At 42.8% G+C, this 26676-nt stretch overlaps 2 protein-coding genes and 1 long non-coding RNA gene across 5 annotated transcripts in view; 1 reads left to right on the top strand and 2 right to left on the bottom strand.

The window, feature by feature from the left end:
- The window catches only part of scai (suppressor of cancer cell invasion), an 81443-nt gene extending 72922 nt beyond the window's left edge, over nt 1-8521 (bottom strand). For both annotated transcript variants that reach the window (XM_063210416.1, XM_063210417.1), the window contains exons 1-2: nt 8306-8521; nt 7540-7629 (exon numbers count right to left, since the gene is read on the bottom strand). The gene's annotated coding sequence lies outside the window, so the exon portion shown is untranslated. The remainder of the gene's footprint in view (nt 1-7539; nt 7630-8305) is intronic.
- Nucleotides 8522-8765: 244 nt separating this feature from the next.
- ppp6c (protein phosphatase 6, catalytic subunit) lies at nt 8766-16042 on the bottom strand. The gene is made up of 7 exons (XM_063210422.1): nt 15844-16042; nt 13848-13943; nt 13685-13750; nt 13244-13385; nt 12504-12583; nt 11553-11762; nt 8766-10419 (listed from the first exon to the last, which is right to left on the bottom strand). Exons 1-7 carry the CDS (start codon nt 15916-15918, stop codon nt 10171-10173), a joined length of 918 nt encoding a protein of 305 aa, XP_063066492.1. The 5' UTR covers nt 15919-16042; the 3' UTR covers nt 8766-10170.
- Nucleotides 15277-25720, top strand: LOC134458234 (uncharacterized). 2 transcript variants are annotated; one of them, XR_010036550.1, is made up of 5 exons: nt 15277-15362; nt 22025-22160; nt 23666-23986; nt 24232-24375; nt 24505-25720. It is a non-coding gene; the product is annotated as an uncharacterized LOC134458234 (long non-coding RNA). The 2 variants fall into 2 exon arrangements; XR_010036549.1 differs by lacking the exon at nt 15277-15362 and adding an exon at nt 21710-21836.
- Nucleotides 25721-26676: the final 956 nt, after the last annotated feature.

Below are 26676 nucleotides of genomic sequence, written 5' to 3'. Positions count from 1 at the left end.
AGATGTGATGCCATGTAACGGCTTGGTGGTTTGGGGTGCCTTGAAATTTTTCATGAATTGAAAGGGTTCCTCGCCCAAAAAAAGGTTGAGAAACAATGTGCTAGACCCTGACCCTGACCAACTCAGCTCTCGTGCTGCTGCCACAGACCTGCTTTGAACCTGGAGGACTGAACATCTGTTGGAGAGGAGAGGAGAGCAGTGCCATGTTTTTTTAATGACCACCGAGCTTTGATGGATCGAACTGTCAGCAGCAGCAGGCCATCCTCAATGAGAAACACAAACCAGGTTTTAAGACTTAAGATGGGAGGGGGATCTCTGAAATGTGGTTAACATAACGACTTTGGACAAGGGCAGGATATAGCATTTGTTGCAGATTGTAATCTCGAGTGATCATTCACTTCAGAAGGGTCATCAATGTCTATGTCTGTTTAGTAAGAGGTCACTGCCGAACAATGGCATGTATCCAGAGATTTGTGGAAAAAAGGTTTGCACACTCCTTTGGATTTTTTCTTCAAGTTATTTTTTCTTTTTATTCATTCATTGGCAAGCATGATGACGTTTCGACCTCTCGGTCTTCCTCAGATTCTGAATACGTAATTTTTTTGTTCAGCACCTGGGACTGTGCACAAGTAACTCTCTACTAATGTATCCAGAGATTCCCACTTCTTTACCGGTTACAGCTAGCACTCGGTTCCTTCCCAAGGTCTATTTTTTCCTCACTCACACTGCACTCCGTTTGGAGTCAATGTTGTTCATAGAGGGGGGGGGTCCCACTCTCACTCCAATTCAAGGGGAAGTTTGAAGGGATTGTGTTCATGGTGATGAAGCAATTTTGATAATATTAGAGTAGAGAGTAGAGCAGAGTAACTTGTATTAATCCTGAAGGAAATTGAGGCCCGTCGGATTGATCTGAGCAGACTTGCTACAGCACTCTGCGGCACACCATCGACTCTAATACATGAGAATTTAACAAGTGTGATCTGTAACACCCACCAACGTAATAACCTCCTGCCAATGTAATAGCCCTACCAACGTAATAAAAAAAATGTGCATTTCAGACGTACAAACCCCAACTCCGATGAAGTTGGGACGTTTGGTAAACAGTGAATAAAATCAAAATGCTATCATTTTCAAAACATTCAATCTATTCATTAGATGGAGAATAGTGAAAAGACAACATATTAAGTGTTAAAAACGAGAAAAAATATTGTTTTGGGGGACATATGTACTCATTTCTAATTTGATAAATCCAACACGTCTCAAAAGAGTTGGGACGGGGATCAGTGAAATTTAGTAAACATCCAAATAAGATAAAACAACAAAGAAGAACATTTCAAAATGAATTGTACTGACGGACAATATAGGTGTCCAGGTATAAGATCATCACAGAGAGGCTGAGTCACTCAGAATTAAAGATGCAAAGGGAAGAATTACCATAGTTATTACATACATTTTTGAATTCCCTTTGATTTACCACGATTGAGTGTATATAAGACATATTTTTGTTCATAAAATCATTGTATAGGTTCATGACATCATGAAATGTATATTGGCTGTAGTCTCACTCTAGCACTCCAGGAATTAGAGCTATTGAAAATTGACCATATTAAGAATGCTTAATGCATGAAAATGATACAGGGGTGTAACATTGTCCTAAGCACCTGAGCTCACTTGAAATAGACCCAGAAGACATGGGAAACTGTCCTTTGCTTACAGAAGTCAGCAGAAGTTGTAGAAGTCCATTCTTTTTGACAGTAAAGAGCATTGCACATCCTGTGCTACAGTGAAAATGGACCATCCAACTTGTGTTAGTGCTAGCTTCAAAAGTCAGCCTCCATGATGGCATGCGGGTGCAGTAGTGCATTGGTTAAGATGTTCTCACTCATCTGTAGAGTTAAATACAGTGCTGAATGGTATAAATGGGTTTTAAACAGCATGAAAAGCCACTCATGCATTATATTTTGAAGGGAGATCTTCGATTACTGCCACATAGTAAGGTCAAATTGCATTCTCTATGTTTTAACAGTTTGGCTCCATCATAAGGACCAGCAGGTGATAAAATGGTGGGTTTTTGGTCAAGACCTGTCACACTGTAAGCACTACAGAAAGGAAAACATTGCAAAACATGACAAGGAATACACCCACCATTTAAGCTGGTGAAATCATGTCCAAGATAGGAATTAACACTGTTTTTTATATAAAATCATCTCATCGGTTAATGTATTTAACTGTTAAGTGTTGTCTTTTGTTTTGTGTTTAGTCTTCCTCGACATTTGCTGCCATTTATTGTCCCCGTCCCAACTCTTTTGAGATGTGTTGGATTTATCAAATTAGAAATGAGTACATATGTCCCCCAAAACAATATTTTTTCTCGGTTTTAACACTTAATATGTTGTCTTTTCACTATTCTCCATCTAATGAATAGATTGGATGTTTTGAAAATGATAGCATTTTGATTTTATTCACTGTTTACCAAATGTCCCAACTTCATCGGAGTTGGGGTTTGTAATAGCCCGGCCAACATAATAATTTCCTGCAATCGTAATAACTATTGACTATTGTTAAGTTGACTGTTGAATTATTACATTGGCAGGAAGGTTGGGAAGTCTTACATTTCCTTACATTTTGTCCCATCAGATGAGGATGTCATTGGGAACATAGAAATCCTGAAATGTCTTGGCCCCTTCAATACAAATAAAAGTCAACTGCCCAGTGGACTCTATTAGCAAATGATAAAATATCTACTTCGGTTGAATTATTGTTTTTATTACATTGATGGGACAAAATGTAAGACTTTTCAACCTTACCACCAACGTAATACAGTAATCTCCAGCCAACTTACCGGTACTAAGGCAACAGTTATTACATTGGCAGGAAAGTATTACATTGCCAGGGCTATTACATCTGAACTGCACATTTTTTATTACGTTGGCGGGAAATTATAAAGCTGGCCGGGCTATTACGTCTGAACTGCACTTTTTTATTACTTTGCAGTGCAATTACATTGGCAGGAAGTTATTACCTTAGTGGGAGTTACAGTGTGTGCATTCCAATATGCGACCTTGCGTCCTCCACTTGGGCTTGTGGCCTCACCTTTTGCTGATGCCCCGCCTCTGTGGAGAAAATTAAGTTTCCACGTTGTCAGCCTAGCCAAAACAATTTTTGGAGGACTTTTCTTCATTTACCATCCTGTTTGAAAATGAGAAAATAACTTTACAATTGAGCTTTTGCGAGATATTGAAATGTAATTCTGTTGTCAGTGATGTCATCAAGACGTATTACTTGCTGGTACAAGGCCACAAGCACAAGTGGAGGATGCAAGGTCGCATATTGGAACGCACCCACAGATCTTCTCAGTCGAGTTGGTCACACGACATCTGTAGCTGCCAGTCCATTGGTGGGTTGGCTGGATGGTAGTTTCACCAGAGCCTTTGGCAAAAGAGGATAGTGAAGGGGCCAGATGGAGAGGCTGTTCTACCAGGGGCCTGGGGGCCATGGGGGTGCCAGGAAGGTGATGAGGAACTCTTCAAGAGCCAGAAGTACAGTAGGTGTAGCTCAAAGCCACCCAACCCCAACCCCATCCTATCTCTCTCTCTCTACAGTACTGCTTTGTTTCCTGTCTGGTCTTCACTATCTCGTCTCTAATAAAGACTCAAATAAGTCCATTAGAAAGAAGAATTTTCAGCATGAGGAACGCTGGCCAAGACACTTCAGACCAAAGAGCCTTTAGTAGAGAGGGGGAGGAATTACTTGGCGAAAAAAATACACTGCCACGGGTGTAGGAGGAGAGGTTCACAGAGTCGATTACAAAAAAAATACGTAAATGTCATTATTGAGAAGGCAGTCATGCCACATCACCACTGACGTGGCTTATACATCTGCTAGTCTTCTTCACCTTCATCTATCAGCTGCTCAGCTCCCAACATCATCTTCTTACATTGTGGGATACTATACAAGTGGTATAAATGTATCAGGTGTTCTGCCAATCCACAATCCCGCTCACGCAGGTTTAAGCAGGGTTGCAGGTTCGAATCCCACCCTTACGTCTCTCTACAACTACCAGATATCCCTGGCCAAAGTGCCCATGAGTAAGGTTCCTAACCCCACATTGCTTCAGGGACTGTAACCAATACCCTGCAAATAACTGTAAGTAGCTTTGCATAAATAAGCACTGAAGGTAGGTGGCGCTGTGGTGTCGGCCACATTGTACTGTACACTCAGGGAGCCAGGTCATGCCCAAGCTGACTTCATATCTCTCTCCCGCTCACTTCCTGTCCAAAATGCCAAAAAAGAATTTGGAATAGGGTCGACCGATATACATCGGCCCCACCGATATATCAGGCCGATATTTAGCATTTTTGGGATATCGGTATCGGCCATACTTTCAATAAATTTTCACCGATAAGTTATAACTTTCACAACCAATTTTGCAGCCATTTCTTTCTGAATGCATCTTCTATTCTGTTCTCCCCACTCTGAGTCCATGAGACTTCGTTATCATAACTAAATATATGTGTATATATAATAATAATTTATATTTCATTACATTTAATTAATAATTTTATTATGAACAATATTTCTATACATCAGTTGCACATATCGGTTATCGGCCACCGATTTCCATAAATATCGGTATCGGCCCTGAAAAAAACATATGGGTCGGACTCGGGCCCTATTTTGGAACATGAAAAAAAGACATTCAAGAAAACTTCTCATGGATGATGAGCACGTACGAAGCCTGACTGCACTGAGGGTGGGTGGTGAGGAGGGATTTCCTGATTAAATCCTGGGTGGAAATGGGGGAACGTCGATCACTCCTCAAATCTCAGCCACCCTCTATGGATGGACACACAAACACACACGCACACACCAGGGATGGAATAAGCACGGGTCCGTCCACCTGCCAATGACGGGTGAATTTGGCCTTTGGCTGGTGAAATATGTCAACCCACCCGTCACCACGGGGGAATTTCTTCTACAGGCGCCCGGGTTAATGCTGAACTACAGGCAGCATCCAACATCAAAGGTTTAAGCAAATTGGCAATAAAAAGAGTTACTGGCATCATAATTGATGACCTCTGAAACAAAAGTATTGATCAGAAAATGATCTTACTTGGCATTACAATGCTTGGAACGGTTGAATATGAACTAATAAAAATGGTGACTGGTAAAAATTGTGAGTGACTGGTAGATTTTAGAATCTATCTGCCACAGTGACTGTTCCACCCCTGGCACACACACTTTCCCCATCCCTCCTCTTCAAATCTCTCTCTCTCTCTCTCTCTCTCTCTCTCTCTCTCTCTCTCTCTCTCTCTCTCTCTCTCTCTCTCTCTCTCCTCTCTCTCTCTCAGCCTTCTCTCTCTCTCTCTCTCCTCTCTCTCTCTATCGCTTCCCTCTCTCTCTCTCTCTCTCTCTCTATCTATCTCTCTCTCCTCTCTCTCTCTCTCTCTCTCTCTCTCTCTCTCTCACACACACACACACACACACACACACACACACACACACACACACACACACACACACACACACACACACACACACACACACACACACACACACACACACACACACACACACACACACACACACACCTCCCAAACCTTGACCGCACACACACACACACTGCTGCTCTTATAACATACCATACTCGTCATACAGTCTGCCAAGGGGATGTCAGTGTTCCAAAACATGGCACTCCAAGTGACGCACATGGTTTGCAAAAAGTGTCCGTCCGTCCGTCCGTCCGTCACCCCCACACACACACACACACACACACCAAGAAAAGCAAACGCTTTCCCTCTATAGACCTGGGTGACGTCTACAGGGAGGACTAACGATGTGCAAGCAGCCCAGCCCTCAGCCGTGGGTTTGCATAAGCGAGGAGCTAGTCACTAGTCATCCGCCGGGAGTGGAGGAGAGGAGAGGAGAGGCCAAGCCAGTTGCAGCCCAGCAGCCAGCAGCCGCGCTCATTTCATCTCATCTCATCTCCACCTTCAGTACCTACGGGCTCGCACGGACTGAAGAGCACAGAGATGTCTCACACGCAGAGAGAGAGACAGAGTGACAGAGAGAGAGAGAGAGAGAGAGAGAGAGGCAAACGGTTCCACTTTATAGACCCTTTGGGGGGTGGGCAAACACTTTCCCTTTATAGACCCTTCGGAGAGCGAGGGAGATGTGTGGCAGGCTGCCCACTGCCATAAACCCACACGAGACAGAAACAGACGCGCGTGTTGATGGCAAAATGGCCAAGGTCACTTGCCAAGTGTGATGATGCTGACTGGAAGTGGTGCGAGCAGCATCGTCTGTCTCCAAGCAGCCGTCACACAAAACCAACGCAGCCGTGTTTGGGTCCACGAGAAATGGACCAGGGTGGGCAGCGTGGCAGACACACACGCACACACCGACACACACACACACACACACACACACACACCGACACACACACACACACACACACACACACACACCTTGCTCTCCCATCTACTCACTATTGTTCTGTGTGAACTTCTTCCCATATAAGGCAGGATGACGTCATTCCGAGCAAGCAAGAGAGTGGCTGACTACAACCTGGTGGTGTGATTATCTAATCCATTCAGAGATAACACATTGGCACGCACGCATACCGAGATTATAATACGAATCAGGCATGCAGACACTATGCCCACACATAACTTCATAAATCAGATTATTGCTTCAGTATGTGTGACACAAAGCAGAGAGCCTACCTTCCTTAAGACAGGCAGCGAAATTCAACAGCTAGTGAATGAACGATTTTAATTTAATCGAATGCATGGCAGCGCAGCCGCATGTATTTTTGTAGCATCCCAATCTTGTCTGCAATAGTATTTACTCTGCACGGTTTGAATCAAGCATGAGAAAAGAAATCTTGCTGTAAGCGCTACCGGAAGGTCAGCGGTCTCCTTGACTCGGCTGAATGAACACATCGCCTGCGTGTTTCAAGGCTCGTCAACCGAGACAAAACATCTCAGTTCTGGTGCCGTTGCATGTAATAGGACGTGCCCTATGCCTGGAAATAACACTACAACTACTGGTCTAATTCTGGGTGGGGTACCGTACTGCTGTCCTGTGACGATCACTGGAGGAAAAATGTTAGACATCTAATATTGATGCTTACTGATGGTTTTTTTCTTTCTTTCTTCGACACCTTGCTGGGACGCACCTGTGCACATGCCGATTCAATGGCAATTCAATTCCACGAATAGCAATTCCACGACATATTTCATGGTTATTGTTCTGCACAACGTTTTCCAGCTATTTGCAACGACGATTGTTACATTAATTGATAGGGAACTGCTGTCACAGGGACGGACAGAGATCGTTTTTAAAATAATGATGGTCACACGGTGGTTTTGACAGGTTCTTTTGCCATAGCGGCACGTCAATTAACGTTTCTCTTGCATGCCTTTGTTGTTACATTAAAGATAGCCCGAAACAAATCTTGCAGCGATGCACCACAGATAAGGCACTGGCATGCCAGATAATAGATGTGATGGGTGTAAGTAATTCAAAATTACTTACCGCCTTTCAGTGGCTCCGCTTTATTTGGTCGCGTCACTTTCGGGGATGGATGCACGATTTACAAACGGGCAACTGTCCACACGCTGGCTTCTGAAAGACAGATATTGAAGAACTAGACTGACTACGCTGAAATAACAAAGAATAAGCGTTGCAATAAACTGAGAATGGGCATTATGCTATGAAACTAGCAAGCTATGCACATCTTTGCCGCTAGGATGGCTAGCCACTCTGGTCTAGACCGACCCTGTTCACGAATGCCTGCTACTGTCAGAGACCCCCACGAATGGGCTACCAATGCATAGAACCACGCTTACAAACGTGAACTTCCTTTGCTCAGTTGGGGGGCTGGAGTACGTAGGCTACTGTTGACAAATGTCACTACAAAGACAAGGGTGGAGGTGCTGTGCATTAATCACAAGTGATGATGAATTTGAACACCAAACGTTGATGCGATGTGTGTGAACTGGTATGGTAATGTGGTAAGCAGGTAGTGCTACGCCGTAAAATAAAAACGTGATGTATATCCGTTGGGTTTTACCAACAGCTCAGAGAATAATTAGAGTTCTAGCACAGTAAACAGGGTATCACTATTAGAGCAAGCATTCAATAAACCTGGTGTGTGAATTAAAGAAATGTCAGTTCTGTCATGTGTTGTTTGATAAAGCATTGAGCTGGCCAGGAGCCAGTGATCCATCTCTGGCTATGCAAGTTATCTGTCAAGTTACCGCTGCTCTGGCTGCTAACAAGCTATGGTCTGACTAGATACCTGTTTGTTTCACCGTAGTCCTCTGACACCGTATCCAAGTGGAGCAAACGCTAGCTATGTTAATGTAAGCCCAATTAACTCAAAGCGTCCAATACAGTGGCGCATCGTCATTTACAACTAGCAATGTCAACCCTCCCCGGCTGTCCATGAAGCGGTCAGTGGTACATTTAAAAACGCCGAAGCTCAGCTTGGCCCATTGAGTAACTGCTAGTTCTACACCCGAACCTGATGCTGGCTGTCGTTCTTCCACTCCCTCAGGGAAGATGACGTACGTGCTATCCGATTTGTAGTCTTTTGTGTCAATCACATAGTAGCGATGTGATTGGCCACTACTTTAGGAGGCATGGCTGCCTGGCCCAGAGCCGTATTCATGTTTCTGCCACCTGGTGGCCAACTACATTTTCGATGTAAAATTATTTACTGGCTAAATCAAACAAAACGACGTCGTTGAACACATGGGTTAAGTTAATAATAAAGGCGTTTTTTATTTCAATATTTAATGGTAAGTGGGTTACAGTCTCTACAATAATAAAATACAACAGATCTTGAAAAGAAAAAAAAAACAATACAATTATTTCAATGTACAAAATACTCACTGCCCTCTGTCCCCGAGACTGTTCACCCTCCTACCTGACAACCCTGCTTCATTTTCAATACAGCAACAGGAGAATTGACAGACACACGGGGTGTCTGATATCTTGGGAAGAAAAAAATGAAATAAAACTTGAGATATTACTGCACTAACAAAGAAATAGTTTGGAATTCCACTGTTATGGGCATGTGTCAACACAACCAAACCTTTGGCTCGGGTGTCCCAAGTGCCTCTTATGTGTTAAGTCCAGCACATTGCTCTCTGGTGTATTATCTTACATAAATACATATCAGAGTAAGACGGTGCATTAAAAAAAAGGGGGAAAAAACCCTAAATGGCCAAATAATGATTTGACCAAATCAATGTCCAGTTCTCCACTAGCAATTCATTATTTCTATCTCTTGTTTTAATTTACTTCACACAATGTGGCTAGATTTGGATATTCAGATTTTTTAGAAGTCATGGCTTCATTGAGCATTTCACCCCTCCTCCAAACAAAGGGGCCGTTGTTGCTCGGCACAGACTCATTGCTACAGTATAAGAGGCATTTGGTAAGGTTTGTATATGGACATGTAGGTGTGGGGTCCTTTCTTGTGGGTGTGTAAAGTCACTCCCCGGATCAACACTTTCTGCCACACATACAGCAGAAGAGATCAGAGAGAGAGAGAGAGAGAGAGAGAGAGAGAGAGAGAGAGAGAGAGAGAGAGAGAGAGAGAGAGAGAGAGAGAGAGAGAGAGAGAGAGAGAGAGAGAGAGAGAGAGAGAGAGAGAGAGAGAGAGAAGGGGCAATAAAATAAAACAAAGCTCAATTAAGAGAGTGGTGAATATTTAAAAATATATCTGATAGAAAAAAAGAGAGAGGGAAAGGGATGAAAGGGAGGTGGAATAAAGCGAAAGAGCAACTTTTTTATGCATGTGTAGGAGGGATGGACACAGCAGGGAGGAGGAAACCATCAGTGGGCCACCTGGATTCAGAAGCTACAATCCGGGGGTGCATTTCTGGAAAGCTTAGTTATTGGCAATTAGCAACTTCGGTAGTTGCCAATGGGAAATTGCATTGCAACCAACAAAGTAGCTAACATAGTTAGCAACTACGCTTTCCAGAAATGCAGCCCATCGCCACATATTCCAAATGACCTGGGTCACCTGTCCAGTAATGGCATTCGCATCTGTAAAAACAGGTTATTCGTAATAGGAGTCACTGGGTTGTACAGCTCCTGAATCTAGCTTGCCCATCACTGGAAACCGACGGCTCTTCTTTGTGTGCGTGTGCTTCAGAGGAAGTAGGGGGTGGTGGTCCGGGGCGGTATGACCCTCTCCGAGTCGGGCACGGCGCGGAAGAGCTTGGGCTCCCGGGTGTTGACGTCCTTGAAGACCATGATGGAGGCGATGTTGCCACAGCGGTAGCAGTAGTTGGGGGCCGACCACACCGTCACCAGCTTCTCGTCAAACATGAACTTGTAGCCCTCGTGCACCAGCTGGTGTGCTCGGCAGATCAGCTTCAGGTTGTTGATGTGCACAAACTGTTTTGAACGAGAGAACCAGAGGCAGAAGATAACAAAAAGGTGAATTTGGGGAACTAGAATCAGCCTGAGAAATATTTCAACTGGATTGATATCTAGGACATATTCAACCTAGTAAGACACGACGTCTGTTATAAATTAGCTGTTACCAGAAAGGCAATCACCAAGTTGTAATTGATTACTAAAAGTATTAGATTATGGTAGTTAAGGTTTTTCAGCGACTGTTACAGCATTCCAGTGGAACGGCGTGCGTTAAGAGGCGCTACGTGTTCACCTTAGTTCTTTGGGCAGCGATATTTCTAGAGATATTCAAGCTAGACTCCAACATGGTGGAAAACCGTGGATGTGAAGGCATGCGTTACAGGTAACTTCTGTAATGCATAAACAGAACTAACTTGGTAACTGGTTTCTTTAGGAGAATAGAACCAATAGGTAATGCTTTGTCTTTGCTTTAAATGGAAATTGTGACCTCTTTTTTTCACATCTTCTGTCAGAGGGCTTCACATTTCAAAGGCACACGCTCACACTATTGTTAGCTGGGTGAGGAATCCCACATAAAGTAAGCTTACATAAATAAAGCTAGGCCTGTAAAGGTACACGATATTGTATTTGTACCGAACCGAAAAGACCTGTACCGAACCAAACAGTGCTGTACCAAAAAGGTAGATTGACAGGCAACTCGGTTCATGTTTTTACATTATGCTGCCACTACATGCAGTGGCTCATGCAGAATGCTGAGAGAGAATGCAAGAAAAAGATAGGTGTAGAGGCTTGTTCTTTGTGGGACTTTGAGAAAATTATTACTTCTTACACTGATGAAATCTGACCTAAAGTAGCAATTTGAATGTATTTTCCTTTTATATACTGTATACTGTACCGAAAATGTATCGAATCGTGAACCCAAAAACCGAGGTACGACCCGAACCGTGATTTTTGCATACCGTTACACCCCTAGATGAAGCCGTAGAGTACAGCACTCTTACACTACTTGTTTATTCACCCACAAACATTTCGGCATAATCACACTTGCCATTGCACTTCACCTAGGCCCTGAAGGGAAGTAAAAATCTGAGAGTGCCGTCCTTTGCTTCTATCAATTCATGAATCTCAACTAGAGAGCCACTGAGCCTCACCTCGTTGGTGACTTTGGCGCCAAAGAGCCAGCCGGCGCCCCTGGGGCTGATGGCCCAGGTGTCCACGTCCTCCGGGTCGGACCACACCAGGTCACAGAAGGCGCCCTTGTGAGGGATCTCCTGGTTGCGCTCGATGGTGCGGATCTGGTCCAGGGTCTTGATGTCGGGGGACAGGCCTCCGTGCACACACAAAATCTGCTCGTCTATCAGCTGCAACGATAAATGGGGCCAGAGTTTAATGAGTTAGATTTATTAGTATGAATGCACATTCAAAAACACATAAGTATCTTGATTACAGAATATACTATGCAAGATTTATAAAAAATGAATAAAGTAATATTGGCACACCAAAGAGGTCCTTTGCTGTGATTAATTTGATGAAGTTGTGCAATGTTTTGCCCAAACAAAAAGGTCTCCATCAGGTGTGAGATGCTCAATACAAAAATTAAAGGATAGCCTATCAGCCTTTCAGAGTCTAGTTCAGTCAAGCAGTGTGCTTTTGTCTTCATTCATTTTCAAAGCGATCCTGTAGTTACCAGCACCTGACCTAAGCTGTAAATGGATTTTTTTTTTAACTCTCTTTGGGGTCAGATGTTACTATGCCACAGTGGCCCTGTTCTTAACAGCACTGAGCTCCTAAACCCCCCTGATATGACTGAAAGGAGCTTTTACAGGCTTTGGTATAACTACACAATACAATTAGTTATGTGTTTGTCGTTTATTTCTTCTACAGAAATTAACCAAGAGCTGCTTTAAGTTAGAACTCCGCACACTAGAACTCAAACACTTCAATTAAGAGTTACTTCCTCTGTATGCTAAGTGCTTTAGAAGATATATCAGCACCACACAGCAGCTGAAAGCAAGTCAAGTGTTAACATGAAAAACACCATGTTGATTTAAGTCAATTAAGTTGGAATAGATGTGCACTAGTGGAGATGAAGACATACTTACCGCTGCCACAGTCAGCATGTCAAACACTTTTGTGCAGTACCGCCATGCATTAGCATTTCCATATTTAGTTTGGCACTCATCTGAAAAGAGGCATAGAAGTCCCATTAGTACCTACTACAATTTCTACTTCAAAATACAGAACCAAGTTAACGTGTCCGCATTCACACAGGGCACAGACAGTGTTTCAGGCAGACGGAGAAGTGTGCCGATTGAGGTATTCATTCGGATAATCAGAGCGTTTTGAGAAGCTGAAAAGTTGAATTTGCTTTTTTTTCAAAGCAAACTGACGAAGACATCGGCAGGTTCATCAGGGTAACATGGGGTCACATGTCGTAACGTAAACAATGCATCAACACAAGTCATTCACTGTTAAGTACTTTGGTTCCGCACTTAACTGGTGCAGGAACTGGTGCAGGAACCAGCACTGGCACCATTCTGGTCAGACTGAAAACAGCTCAAGTGAAATCAAAAATGTCATTACAGCATGACCAGAGTGAAGCCCATGACACTGTAATATCAAAATATCACTGACACACCACGGATATGTTATCACAAGTTATTTGAAGTTTGATAATAACGCCATTCATTCTAACGCCACTGTTGCTTGTACAACAGCACAAAGCTTGCAGCTACGTGATTCTGAAATCCCAAAGTTGACAGGGGCATTTAAGGCAGCCCTGGATTTTTAGTCTAGTGTTGTATTAAGCCATTTTTGACAGTTTTGAACACAAAGACCTTACCATAGAATCCATACACCTGCGTGATCTGTCTGCTCTCGTGGTTGCCACGCAACAGTGTGATGCGGTCCGGCCACTTTGCTTTTAACGCTAGGAGATACGTGAACGTCTCTAAACTGTAGTAGCCCCTGTCCACGAAGTCACCCTGCAAAAACATAAACAACACAAAGTCTGAGGCCTTGGGAATGGAAAGAGAAGTCAATTCCGATAGTCACAACAGAAAAGAAACATTTTGTCTACTTTCCGCATCCAGATTTTTAGCCAAAGCTGCTGGCTTCTTCTAACACAATTAATTGCCTGGTAATGACTATTCCTCTAGATGATAATCTCTGACTAGACTGCAACTTAACGCACAAAGTGGGTGGGATGACATACCTCCACACCGTAAGGCATTTAATCCAAGTCCAAATAAAAAGAAACAGATGACGTTCACGTTTTACGTACCATAAAAATATAATTTGTGTCTGGAACCTGTCCGCCAGTTCTGAAGAGTTCACACAGGTCATAAAACTGAAAGTGAAAACAGAACCAGAGTTAATCATGGAGTCAGCCATTTCACTGACTTGAAATGTGTACCTAGTGATAGCCACTGGATTAGACAACTCACCTGTCCATGTATGTCTCCACATACGGTCACTGGAGTGGATACAGGTTGTACGTTTGATTCCTCTAATAACAGGTCACATACATAATCGCACAATCTCTGTTGGAAAAAAAAAGGGAGGGGGTGCATCAGTGTTGCAAACATACTACAATGAATAGGTCTAGCATGTGTACCCATCATCACAAAGATGAAACTGTCAATCATTCACAACGCTAGGACTACTATAGCCAAGGAATTCCCATACTGCCTTGTGCACTCATTCCAATCTGAAAGACAGCATGGATAACTGGCAGAAATCTTCAGCTGAGTTTGGAATCCCAAACAGAGCACGGGGAGGGAGGTCAGGTGCCAGGGCATATAATTAACAGAAGCTTGCAGTTTGTTTACAGATCCACCATGTCAACATCAGATACTGAACCAGCTGTCCATCACAAGTTTTAGGTAGTATATTAAATTGTTGGACTGCGACTGACCTCCCCTACGAAAAAAAATGAATAGATTAGATGCTTCCAAACAATATGACACTTGTGACATGGGCTGGTGATTAGCCAGGTTAGGCCGACTGTGTTCAGTACTGACAATATGAGACCACACCTTATCTAACTAAGGGAGTCGACATATAAAGATAAAGAGCAGTGTAGTGAGGTCATGTCCACAGAGGACATAAGCGACAGGCCGGATCAGTGTTTCCCAACGAGGGGTACGTGTGCGTGACCACACTGCAAAAAGGGTACTTGGACTTGGAGCATAGTCACATTGGGGTAGAGGAAGATACATAGAGCACAAGTTAATTGGTACTCATTGCACAACAAAAAGGTGTAGGGCAGAGCAGCCGTCTAATGAGTTTAACCCTTTGATTATTATTTTCTAGGTGTTTGTGTCCACACAGGCCATAAGCTATAGCCTAGATATCCATGTATCCAATAGGAGTGCATGCATCTCTTGTAATGGTGCACAATCTTAGGCTAGGGACCTGTCGTCTATTGAGTGTAGCCCTTTGGGTATTTTCCTAGTTTTTTTCCGTCTCTCTACCTAGTTCATCATACCCACAGTGTAACTGCCAGAGGAAGCATTTTATGTTTGACATTTCGAGTTATTTGAACGATTTCTAACCTTTACTAAGTTCAATTGGTAACCCAGCCCATCTGTCACTTGGCTAAAGGCAGTGCAGGTGATGAGGCAAAGCAGCTGCCAAACCCTGAGACTTCAAATACATTAGTTTCTCCCTCCCTGTCAAATTCAACAGAAGAAAAGGAAGTGAACTGTCACAAGCACCGATTTCGCTGTCTTCCGTATGGTTTGTTCCGTACGTGATACGTGTATCACCATACATTGCAAACGATTGCATGCAACATTGTTCAGCACAAGTCTACATCCAAGACCGAAAACCGCACGGTTATTTGGTCTGGTTGTCAAGGAAGACTGCTGCTAGGCCAGACTGCTTCGAGATACACAGTGACGTTTCATCGCCTTCAATTTGGATAGCCACGATACATGTCGACATGAAGTTTACAACGGGTAGACTACGAAGTTCGGGTTGAATCTGTTTTAATGTCATGCGATAACTGTAAGGCATGTTGACCAACTAATCAATGTATTAGGCGTTCATTCTCATAGACCAAGGGTGACACAAACCACCGCCAACTAGCGTACGTTCAAAGCAACGCTAGAACCGCATTTCTGTTTGCTAAGCTAGCTCTTCAACACGTCAACTTATAACCTGATTTCAATGGTGTCTTCGTTTGCCTACCAACATCCACATAAGTAAATCATATTCGCCGAGTTCGCTGAGTCACTTATTGGTTGTTTAGCACAAGTTGTTACGCTTATCCAGAGGGTAGATGCTAGTTAACGGCAGCTAATGCTAACATTGGTTAGGCAGGAAACAGCCTTGTCGGCAATCGGTCAGGCACAATCTGACCACAGAATTTAACCAAAACGCAATAATCAATGTACAGTAAACATGCTACTGTAATAAATCATTAGCATTCGCACGTACCTTTAAATCATTCTCTGGAAGATATTTGCACTGTCTTGCAATTTCGACATATTTATCCAAGTCTAACGGCGCCATTTTAAGAACAACAACTACTGCTGAATCAAAACGGAAGTGCTAAATCGTCACTACCGGTTTGTTTGAAGTTTGCTTTTTTTGTGTCAAAGTTTGCGTTTTGTAATTGTAGCCTGGCTTTTACTAACAATTAGAACAAATATTGTTAGGCCGGGAGCCAGGTATACCCCTCAGGATGTTTTTTGCTAACTTTTTTTCACTATGATTTCCTGTTAGTCTATACCCTGGGCCATAACGAGTTGATAGGGACAACTCCCAACTCGGCCCCGTTTGGTCTCAGGGCCCAAAAAACTAAATTTTAAGGAAAATCAGCAGGCGAAATTATATAGCTTTAAATATTAAGTTACTGCAACTGCAAAAATGGTCCTAGAACCCTGTGAATTTACATTGGTCATCCTGTCACATAGGGGAAGCTACCTGAAAAATATTTCATGGCTTGGGGCTTTTCTTCTGTCAAATTTTATCTTCAACATACCCCAAAAGACAAAAAAATGCTGTCCGCCTGACAAATTGTCATCAAAAGTGATCATTTTCAGCTCTGTTATGATATGCATTAGTCCCTGTAATGTAAATGAAAAACTACCCAAGTTCATGAGCTTCAATTTAAGTCTAAGAGGACCTTTCTAGCTAGAGTACAACAGCTGCTATGTCCAAAGTTATTCACAATAGCCTATCCGAAAATAGTAGCCTACTGGCAGGCATTCAGTCACTTTCAGGCATTACCAATTCACATGGGACTATCAGCATCAATTTCACATTAACCATATTTTTAAAGTATTTGACCTTGACTTGAAAAATGCTATGAATGAAAGTATGATATGAATAGCATCACATGTAACTAATGTTACCACCAATTTGTGCACTGTGAACAGGATGCCATCCATGGTACTATCACACAAAAGGAACTAATCAAATGACACATTTATTTAAGGGGTGATTTGTACAGCAGTAGTGTATAATGTGAAAATTAATTTTTAATCATCATCCACTTCCTAATAAATACACATTTGTATGGATTTCATCAGTCATGTCTTGTTCATCCATGTCCTCTGCCAAGACATAAATTAGAGCTTTTGGGATTACATCACCCTCAAACCTAGTGGTTCAAGCTTCCCTGTATACAGTATGTGTTTATGTGAAACCCGTTGTGAAGTGGACTTGAGATCTCTGGGTAATGCTCATGGGCCCTATCCCCTAACTCTGACACCATACTCCATCTCAACAATAAATGTTTATTTTGGGGGAAAAAAACCCCACAACAAAGTAAAAGGCATGAACCACATGACCAAAGATGCTGAAAATGTGCAACTTCCTTATCCAGGCCAATGTGGTTTCATTCAGGATAGAAAATAGTTCCTTACCGGTGCTACCCTCCCCCCACCCGCAAACAAATAATAACCAAGCAAAATAAACATGTGCACTACAGATTTATATCGCTGCATGACTATTTCAGTTGTCTCTTCATAGGAGGACACTTGTCTCAAATGGCATAGTGGTTGTATGTGTTTTCTGTTTAAATAGCAGATCTTACTTTTTTCAAATGTTGGTTTTGGGTAGCATTAAACCTATTCTCTTACCGGTACTGTGCACCAGCTGTAAATTATGTGCTGGTGCCAGGCATCTCTGTACACCTGCCTACTTTCACCCCTGCGTACCAGAGACAATGAATGCAATATCAGCTGAGACAATATATATCACAGACACTTAAAGGGACACTGTGTGAGATTTTTAGTTGTTAATTTCCAGAATTCATGCTGCCCATTCACTAATGTTACCTTTTTCATGAATACTTACCAACAGCATCAAATTCTAAGTATTCATTATGAATGGAAAAATTGCACTTTTCAAGGGGATCTTCTCTATGGTCCGCCATTTTGAATTTCCAAAAATAGCTGCGCAAATGACTGTACTTGGACCATACTAGAAAATATTTGTTTATTCCTTAGTAAACTTTCATGTAAATATCAAATTTGGCAATAGGCAGCCCAGTTTCAATGAGCAGCATAGTTGCAGTACCTTTTTTGACCATTTCCTGCACAGTGTCCCTTTAAGTGAAGTGTCTTCATTAACCAAAATTAACTGATTTTGCAGAGGTTGTGGTGAACTTTTTATTGTGAATGGACTGAATGATCGCCTCGCTGATTGGAAGGCCTTTCTCACAAACAATGAAAATAAGAAGGCACTCATTCATTTACCACTGGATAGTGTTGCACGATACCATTTTTGGACCCCTATACCGATACCCGATACCTGGATGTGCAGTATCGACCGATACCATACCGATACCACGAAAGAGGCCGCATGCACTTCATAAATACTTTGTCTGAATGTTGTGAGCAGCGGTTTCACTGGAGCTGGGTGAAAGAGCTTTAGGTGTGGCAGTTTACGAACATTTGCCTACTCATAATGAATTGCATTAATTTGTGTTTAAGTGTCAAGTTCAAGGCTGCGTTCAAGTGTCATACAAGCATCTGTAAATGGTATTGATGCCCTATTTGTTGGTCCTCACGGATACTGATACCATGATTTTAGTGCCGATCTGGCCCCCGCCCGGTACTACTATAGGTGCAACACTACTACTGTATCACTGGAGCTCCCAAGATACGATGAAAAATGTCCTCCGAAGGCCTGTCAAGCCTACAGGGTAGAATCTTCTCAAAATATGAAGAATCAGATTTTAGGGTGATTATTTACATGCAGTACATCCAGACTGAAATACCTCAAATCAGGACCATTAGAGTCAGAGAAAAATACTCATCTTTGAAATGGGAGATGGCTGACGATTATTCGCAGGAACACCTTGCAGCTCCTCTGGCCCTACATGCCTTCAGTGGTGCTGACTAAACGTCAGAATTAAAAAGCAAAGGAAAGGTCTGACCAATGAAGATATTGAATCCAACATCAAAATTCATTTACATCTTTGCGGAAGTAGGAAACTCATGGGATCTTGACGAACAGCTCCTCAATGGTGGTGAGGAGTTCGCCTGCTGCCTGTATGGATTTAGTCGCCGAGTGAAAAGCATTAATGAAGTAAGAGAAATTCAACTAAAGAAGATGTCTGGGTCAAACCTTCAGGTTCGTCAGGGTCTCTCAATTGACCTATCAACTTTCCCACCGTGCAAGAGGGTGGTGCTTTCCTGGTGCTGTTCACCCTGTAAACCACTGACTTCAACAACAACTCAGCCATTGTTGAATGTATCAAAGGTGGACAGGAGGGGAAGTAAAGGGGCCAGGAGGAGAACTTTGTCAGATGGTGCAGAATCAACCAAATGCAGCTGAGCACCACCAAAACCAAAGAAATGGTGGTTGACTTCAGGCGAAACACCCCACCCCTGGTACCTGTCTCTATTGAGGGGAGACAGAAGCGACAGTCTGCACATAAAAGCACCTGGGTGTACACCTGGACAATAAACTGGACTGGTCTGCAAAGTCACAAGCACTGTACAAGAAAGGCCAGAGCAGGCTCTACTTTCTGGGGAAACTGAGATCCTTCCATGTATGCAACAGACTCCTGCAGATGATCTATCAGCCTGTTATGGCCAGTGTGCTCTCCTATGCTGTGGCATGCTGCAATGGTAACATTAGGAGAGATGCTGGACGCCTTGACAGGCTGGTGAGGAAAGCGAAGTCTGTGGTAAGCACTGGAGGCTCTCACTACCACAGTTGAGAAGATGACAATGGGCAGAACCGACTCTATAAGTTAATGGACAAGCACGCCCTGAACCCAGTCTGTGACAACCAGAGAAGCCTGTTCAGTTACAGATTTTGCGCCATCTCCTGCAGGACAGATAGGCTATGGAGGTCCTTTGTCCCCAGGGCCATCCAGCTATTCAACACCACACAGAAGGTCACATAGAATGAGATTGGTATAGGTGATTGGACCACATAAACACCTGCACACTTCATTTGTACGTATGCCTCCTGTGCTTCTACCTGGACTCCTATCCTACACTTGGGTGCTACCTACCCCACCACAACAATCAGGAATGCGTGTGTGTGTGCGTGTGCGCGCGCGCGCGTGTGTGTGTGTGTGTGTGTGTTTGTGGAGAGGTTGAGCAACACAGTGTGAAACTTGTGATACCCTATCCATTTTCAATGGATATGATGAATACTTGACCCTGGCTCTTTGACTTGGACTGTGCACAGTGACTTCTGTCACTCCTGGACAATTTTTGGACACTTTGTCTTGGGGTCCTCAGTACCACTCAGCTAAGGCACATGTGATAAACCACTGGAATACTTTTTTGGACACTTCATCACTTTGTTTTTTGGCTGTTCAATGCCACTTAGCTAAGGCACATGTTACACTGTTACACTGATGTACTTATCACCAACCACAGCCGTGTCCGTGCATGAGTGCGTACGTGCGTGCGTGAGAGAGAGAGAGAGAGAGAGAGAGAGAGAGAGAGAGAGAGAGAGAGAGAAAATCTGCCTTGGGTTGAATGTATGTAGGCTATGTAAGAGTGAGCTATATGGTTAATATATGTGTAACGATGTGTGTAATGTCTTGTGTGTGTAATGTATTTTGCATTTATGTATGTATTCTACTTGACACCTTCATTTCCCCCTGGGATTAATAAATTATTCTCTACTCTCTACTCAACTCAAACAACACACCATACAAACTTTCAAGTGTGCATCTGGAAGAGGGCCCATGAACATTACCCAGAGATCCCAAGTCCACTTGACCATGGGTTTCACATAAGCACATATACTGGGAAGCTTGAACCACTATGGTTTGAGGGTGATGTAATCCCAAAAGCTCGAATTGATGTCTTGGCAAGTTTGGCAAGTTTGATGTCTTGGCAGAGGGGGACACAGATGAACATGATATGAAATCCATAGAAATGTGGATGAAGATGAGGAAGAGGAGGATGATGATAATGATGATTATTAAATGATGATTACAAGTTTTTATTCACATTCTACACTACTGCTGCTCATTTGATTCATTCCTTTTGTGCAATAGTACCATGTGTTGCATCCTGTTCACAGTCCACCAATAGGTGGTAACATTAGTTACTTTTGATGCTAATCACTTCTTTTTTACCATAACATACTTTTATTCCTAGCAATTTTCAAGTCAAGGCCAAATACTTTAAACATATAGTTTATGTGAAATTGATGCTCATAGTCCCATGTGAAATGGTAATGCCTGAAAGTGTCTGAATGCCTGCCACCAGGCTACTATTTTCGGATAGGCTATTGTGAATAACTTTGGACATAGCAGCTGTTGTACTCTAGCTAGAAAGGTCCTCTTAGACTTAAATTGAAGCTCATGAACGTGGGTAGTTTTTTATTTACATTTGAGGGACTAATGCATATCATAACAGAGCTGAAAATGATCAAATTTGAAGACAATTTGTCAGGCGGACAAGCATTTTTTTGGGCTTTTTGGGTATGTTGAAGATAAAATTTGACAGAAGAAAAGTCCCAACCCCTGAAACATTTTTCAGGTAGGTTCCCCTATGTGACAGGATGACCTATGGAAATTTACAGGGCTCTAGGACCATTTTTGCAGTTGCAATAACTTAATATTTAAAGCCACATAATTTCGCCTGCTGATTTTCCTTAAAATTTACTTTTTTGGGCCCTGAGACCAAACGGGGCCGAGTTGGGAGTTGTCCCTATCAACTCGTTATGGCCCAGGGTATAGACTAACAGGAAATCATAGTGAAAAAAAGTTAGCAAAAAACATCCTGAGGGGTATACCTGGCTCCCGGCCTATGTGTTTAGAAATCCACACCGCAAGCGACGTCTGTCTGTCCATGAATGTGAACGTCTCTTTAAAAAAAAAAATCTGGAGCAGTGCAGAAGACATCCAAGAAGGAAAGAGGATAAAGTCACTGAGATGCTTATGGAGGCCTAGGCCTAGGCTACTAGATAACATACTCCTGCCTAACAATTTTGAAGTCAGTGAAGTAGGTTTTTCTAATGAAATGTAAACATGTTGATAAGGTCTATTTCATGCTAGAGATTGAATGCCAAGTGCTTCTTTTCTGAAACAGTGTCAAGAAATCACAGGTGCATTAGATATGTCTGAAAATGCTGTACAACTGAACTGCCTGCCACCGACCTTAAAATCAACCATGCGTTTTCCCACTTCTAGCATCATCATGCAGCAGGGTAGCCTACCTCTACACTGGAACCTCTCAGCCTCACCATCCTCTCCGCCAGATAACTAGCATGCAGACGGGCATCCAAGCTGTTGACATGACAGGATGCCTTCATTATTGCTAAAGAAGGTATAAGCCTAACTTGTTGTTTTGCTGTGGTAGGGCTATAGCCCAACAAAGTGTAGTGGTTACTAGTCCAATACATAGTGCAATTAGTCTAATTACTTACAATAGTGAAGCAGACAGTCAAAATGGCTCCCCATACACCCTCCTTACAGAAGACACCCAACTTTATAGAGGACTCCTCTCACTCCTCCAGCACACCTTACAACAGGCCAGCACTTCAATGTACCACTATATCCCACAAAAACAAGAAATACTTCATCCCATCATCAGCAACCCTTAAAACACCATGCAGCCACGTCTGTCTCGAATTGTTTTTTATCTTGTCATGTCATGTCAGCCATGAATGGTATTTTTGTGACTGGAGCCACGTCAAAAGACCATTCTATGTAACACAATGAATCTCAACCTTTTTTTAATTAACGCCCCCTGAACCTCATCATAAGACTCTGAACGCCCCCTTGACCCCATCATAAGCCAGCCAACACCCCCCTTTGTATTAAAAAATAAAATGGACTAAAGCCACTCCAATGGCAACTTAACACTGCCCCCCTCTCAGCTGTATTCTTCTCAACGCCTCCGTGTGCTCCTCAACACCCCCTGGGGGGCTGTAGAGCCCCCGTTGAGGAACACTAATGTAATACATCTGTAACACGTCCAGTCTTCTGTGGCTAGTCTACTCAGAACAAAAGATAGAGAGGGAGAAGTTCTGAGAAATCTAAGTGGCAGTTATATGTTACTTGAATACAATCAAACATGAAAGTAAGCAGCACTCTTTCCTCTACGTTTGTAAGCTACATCATGGTTCCTGTACACACGCGTGCGCACCCAAACGTGTAACACACACACACACACACACACACACACACACACACACACACACACACACACACACACACACACACACACACACACACACACACACACACACACACACACACACAAACATACATGCGCATACATGTGCGTACACACACACACAAACCCAGAGAGCGAGAGAAACATTTAAACTTATGTATCCACATTCACTCACTTGACATAAAAGGATGGCCAAAATATCAAAGCTGTTGTGTTTTCTGAAACATAACTCATAACTTCATCTCTGAGGTGAAAAAATTGTGAAATTTTTCATGTGTACACCAATCACATAGCCCCACGTAGCCTCCTTGTGTAAATCGTATGACCGCTTGGCGGAAGTCCGCTTTTCTTGACAAAGTTACAGAGATGACCATCATGCGTGCGATTTGTTTGCTGTGTAAGTACATGAATGTTTTGCTATTTGGCTCTATTGTTGGCCCCCTTTAGTAAAGCATGCCTTTTAAAACTTAAGTCTGGCTCTGCAGTGGTATCCATGAATTGTATTAATGCAACGCACTTGCAGGTATAGGGTGCAATTTGTAGAGGGGGTTGGGGGGGGGGACTTCCCCCCACTCTGGTTTTGATATCTGAACTTCTATATGATTTTAATCTCGGTTGAATGTAACTCCATTGATGAAAAAACCTTCTTACAGGTGTTCTGTTCCTCTTTATGGAGACGATCTCTGGTGCTGATATTGAGTTGAGGGTCCGACCAGGAGACAACGTCACTCTACACTGTGAATTGAAAGAGAACAATGTGTTTGCAGTCGAATGGCGTAGAAATGCATCTGAAGTGAATCAGACGTCCATCATTTTGGAAGGTCGCTGGACCCCCCGTTACTCTGTTGAGGTCACCGACTCCAAAAACGTTTTCCTGAAGATCCAGAACGTCACTGAGGGGGACCTGGGTCTTTATTCCTGCCGACAAGTTCACACTGGTCAACAGGGGAAAACCATTTATCTGTTGTTACAGAGTGAGTAAGGATCTTTTCAAGCAATTGACAGTTTCTTGTGTTTTGCTGGATGGATTTTATTGGTTCAGTGTGTGTGTGTGTGTGTGTGTGCATGTGTGTGTGTGTGTGTGTGTGTGTGTGTGTGTGTGTGTGTGTGTGCGTGCGTGCGTGCGTGCGTGCGTGCGTGCGTGCGTGCGTGCGTGCGTGCGCCTGCCTGCCTGCCTGCCTGCGTGCGTGCGTGTGTGTGTGCGTGTTTTCACCCACAGAGCCCCCCAGTCCTCCTCCATCTTGTCCTCCTCTTCCTGACTGTGGTGACTGTTGGATGCTGCTGGCCATTCTGTGTCCTGTGTGTTCACTCCTTTCCATCTCCATAGCCCTCTTCTCTGTCTTCTGCTACAATCTCCACAAAGGTACAGTGCTGTTTGACTCATACACATTATTATGCCCAAGTTGAAGTATACATTTACGAAAAGGCGACATGCAACAACAACATTAACTGACTTATTTTTCTTTCTTATATGGCACCTTGGTTGAAAAAGGAGACGGCACAGAAGTATACGCAAATGTGGCCCTCCGCAATCCAGTCCTCTCTTTCTTTGGTGGAACAAATTAAACACAATCAACGTTGAAGTTATAGCATGGTCGTGCATACAGAGTACCATACTATGTGAATGTGCTATCAATTTTCTTTCACACTTCCCACAAACTTGTCAAAACTATAATCAATTTTCTTGGACATTCACAATTCCTCTTGTATGTTTATTTTGTTATATGTTTCTTCCTGGCACAGTTCTCTCTTTGGTGTTTGTCAGTCCTGTTGTACTCTGTATTATTACTGTGATGATGTGTGTGGGTGGGGGTGGAGCTGTTACCTACAGACAGGCAGAGGTGGAAAGAGTACAGAAATGTTATACTCAAGTAAAATCTTTACTTCGCCTAAATCCTACTTAAGTAAAAGTAAAAGTACCAATCTAAAAATCTACTCAAGTAAAAGTAAAAAGTACTTCACTTAAAAATGTAATTTGAGTAAAAGTACTTAGTTGCTTTTAATTAGCTTTCCTCTCGTTTCTTTTTCTTGAATATCGTCCTCCATAACCTCTATCTCTTGCTTGGCACCAGCCATCATCCAATACATTGATCCAAGATAGTAAAATTGAGGAAACGCTGTGTGCCATCCTGCATAATCTTTCATTTCCGGCAGATGGTGGCATTATTTTGCATGGCATTTTGTCTCTCAGTCCATTTTTTTACTCAGTACTCAGGCCAGGTTCCAGTGTAATTGAGTAAAATACTTGGGTCAAAATGTACTCAAGTAAAGTAAAAGTATACATTTTTAAAACTACTTTAAAAAGTACAAAGTACTCATAAGCTACTCAAGTACAATACTTGAGTAAATGTAATTAGTTACTTTCCACCCATACATCCAGGGAATCTGATGGGGGGAATTATAGGGCGGCAAAAGGGTCAATTGTCCTGGGCCCGGGGTGAGAGGGAGGAGGCATATTTGGGTCCTCAGTCCTATTGGTTTAGGTGGCCCTCCAGATGACTTTATCCTAGGTCTTGCTAAAGCTGTGAGTGGCCCTGCTTATATGTACATACTGGCCCTGGCAGTGTGTCTTGTTTTGCTTTAGCTTTGGACAAGACCAAACAGTCACCATATTCACTATGTTTTAGTTTTTTTGTGGCTTATCAACTGATGAATTATTGTGATATTATAACCTACTGTGGCTGCAAATAAATGCATTTGAACCCTTACAGCGTTATGTCTTTAAATGTTACAGTCCCTGTTTAAAATGGAGTAAGAGTTTATTCTTTTTCCCTGAGAAAAACAAAATCCTGAAATGTATTCGACAGTTAAGTCCCACGCCCCTTTGCTTTAAACTGAATTAACCTACGGAGGTGTTAGAGCACTAGAGCGGATGCTGCCTGTCTTCCTGTCTGACATACAGTATTCTAGCTGTTGTTTATAAAAACAGTGACACTGGCCACATTCATGTCAACCAGTCACTGGCCCCCATTCCTTAATTGTAAGCATCACCATTAAAGAGGTCTGCCCAGGGCCTCCGCTAGACATAAGAAGAGTATGCAGAGAGCTTGCTTAGGACGTCAACCTGTGAGGGCACCAACCACTTTGACCCCAAAATTGGGACCTCAATTTAGATTGTCCAAAAAATGTCATGGACAAAATATTGAATTACATTACAAAACATTTATTTATTAGCTGGTAGATCATTTTTATAATTATTTAATTATGAGGGGGGCCTCCTGACTAGTTATGCTTAGGGCCTCCACAACCTTAGCAGTGACCCTGGGTCTACCCATCACTTCACTGAGGTTGGTGAGGTGTTTTTAAAGAAGCATGTGGATAAGGTCGGCCTATTTCATGCCAGGCATTTAGATTGTACATGATTTGAAACCCTGAGAAATATGCATAGTGGTGCAGTGCAAGAGCAAATGCAAAATACATGGCAGTGAAGACAGACTTATGGTATCTCACTTATTCTTACCTAGCCTCCTATGCAGATATTTCTCAAGGTCAACCTCATTCTACCCCAAAATCTAAAAGGATACTTCCATCCATGACTGCACCCAAAAAATGCAGAGCCCCACAACCACCTGTCTGTGCTCTGGAGTACAGTAGTATCAGTGATGATGACCTTGTTGAAAGCACAGTCTGATATCAACTGGGTCCCTACCCACATAGTAACAGT

The sequence above is a fragment of the Engraulis encrasicolus genome, chromosome 11 (genome assembly GCF_034702125.1).
Source record: "Engraulis encrasicolus isolate BLACKSEA-1 chromosome 11, IST_EnEncr_1.0, whole genome shotgun sequence".
In the NCBI taxonomy this organism is placed as follows: Eukaryota; Metazoa; Chordata; class Actinopteri; order Clupeiformes; family Engraulidae; genus Engraulis; species Engraulis encrasicolus.
The sequence above is the reverse complement of the archived record's forward strand: the minus strand, read 5'-3'. Positions and strand labels throughout refer to the sequence as shown.

Excerpts from the sequence above, each read along its gene's own strand:
- ppp6c (XM_063210422.1), bottom strand. The coding sequence starts at position 15,918 with ATGGCGCCGTTAGACTTGGATAAATATGTCGAAATTGCAAGACAGTGC. Across the intron at positions 13,386-13,684 it reads ACACAAATTATATTTTTATG|GGTGACTTCGTGGACAGGGG; the intron begins GTACGTAAAACG and ends ATGTTTTTGCAG. Across the intron at positions 11,763-12,503 it reads ACATGCTGACTGTGGCAGCG|CTGATAGACGAGCAGATTTT; the intron begins GTAAGTATGTCT and ends TTATCGTTGCAG.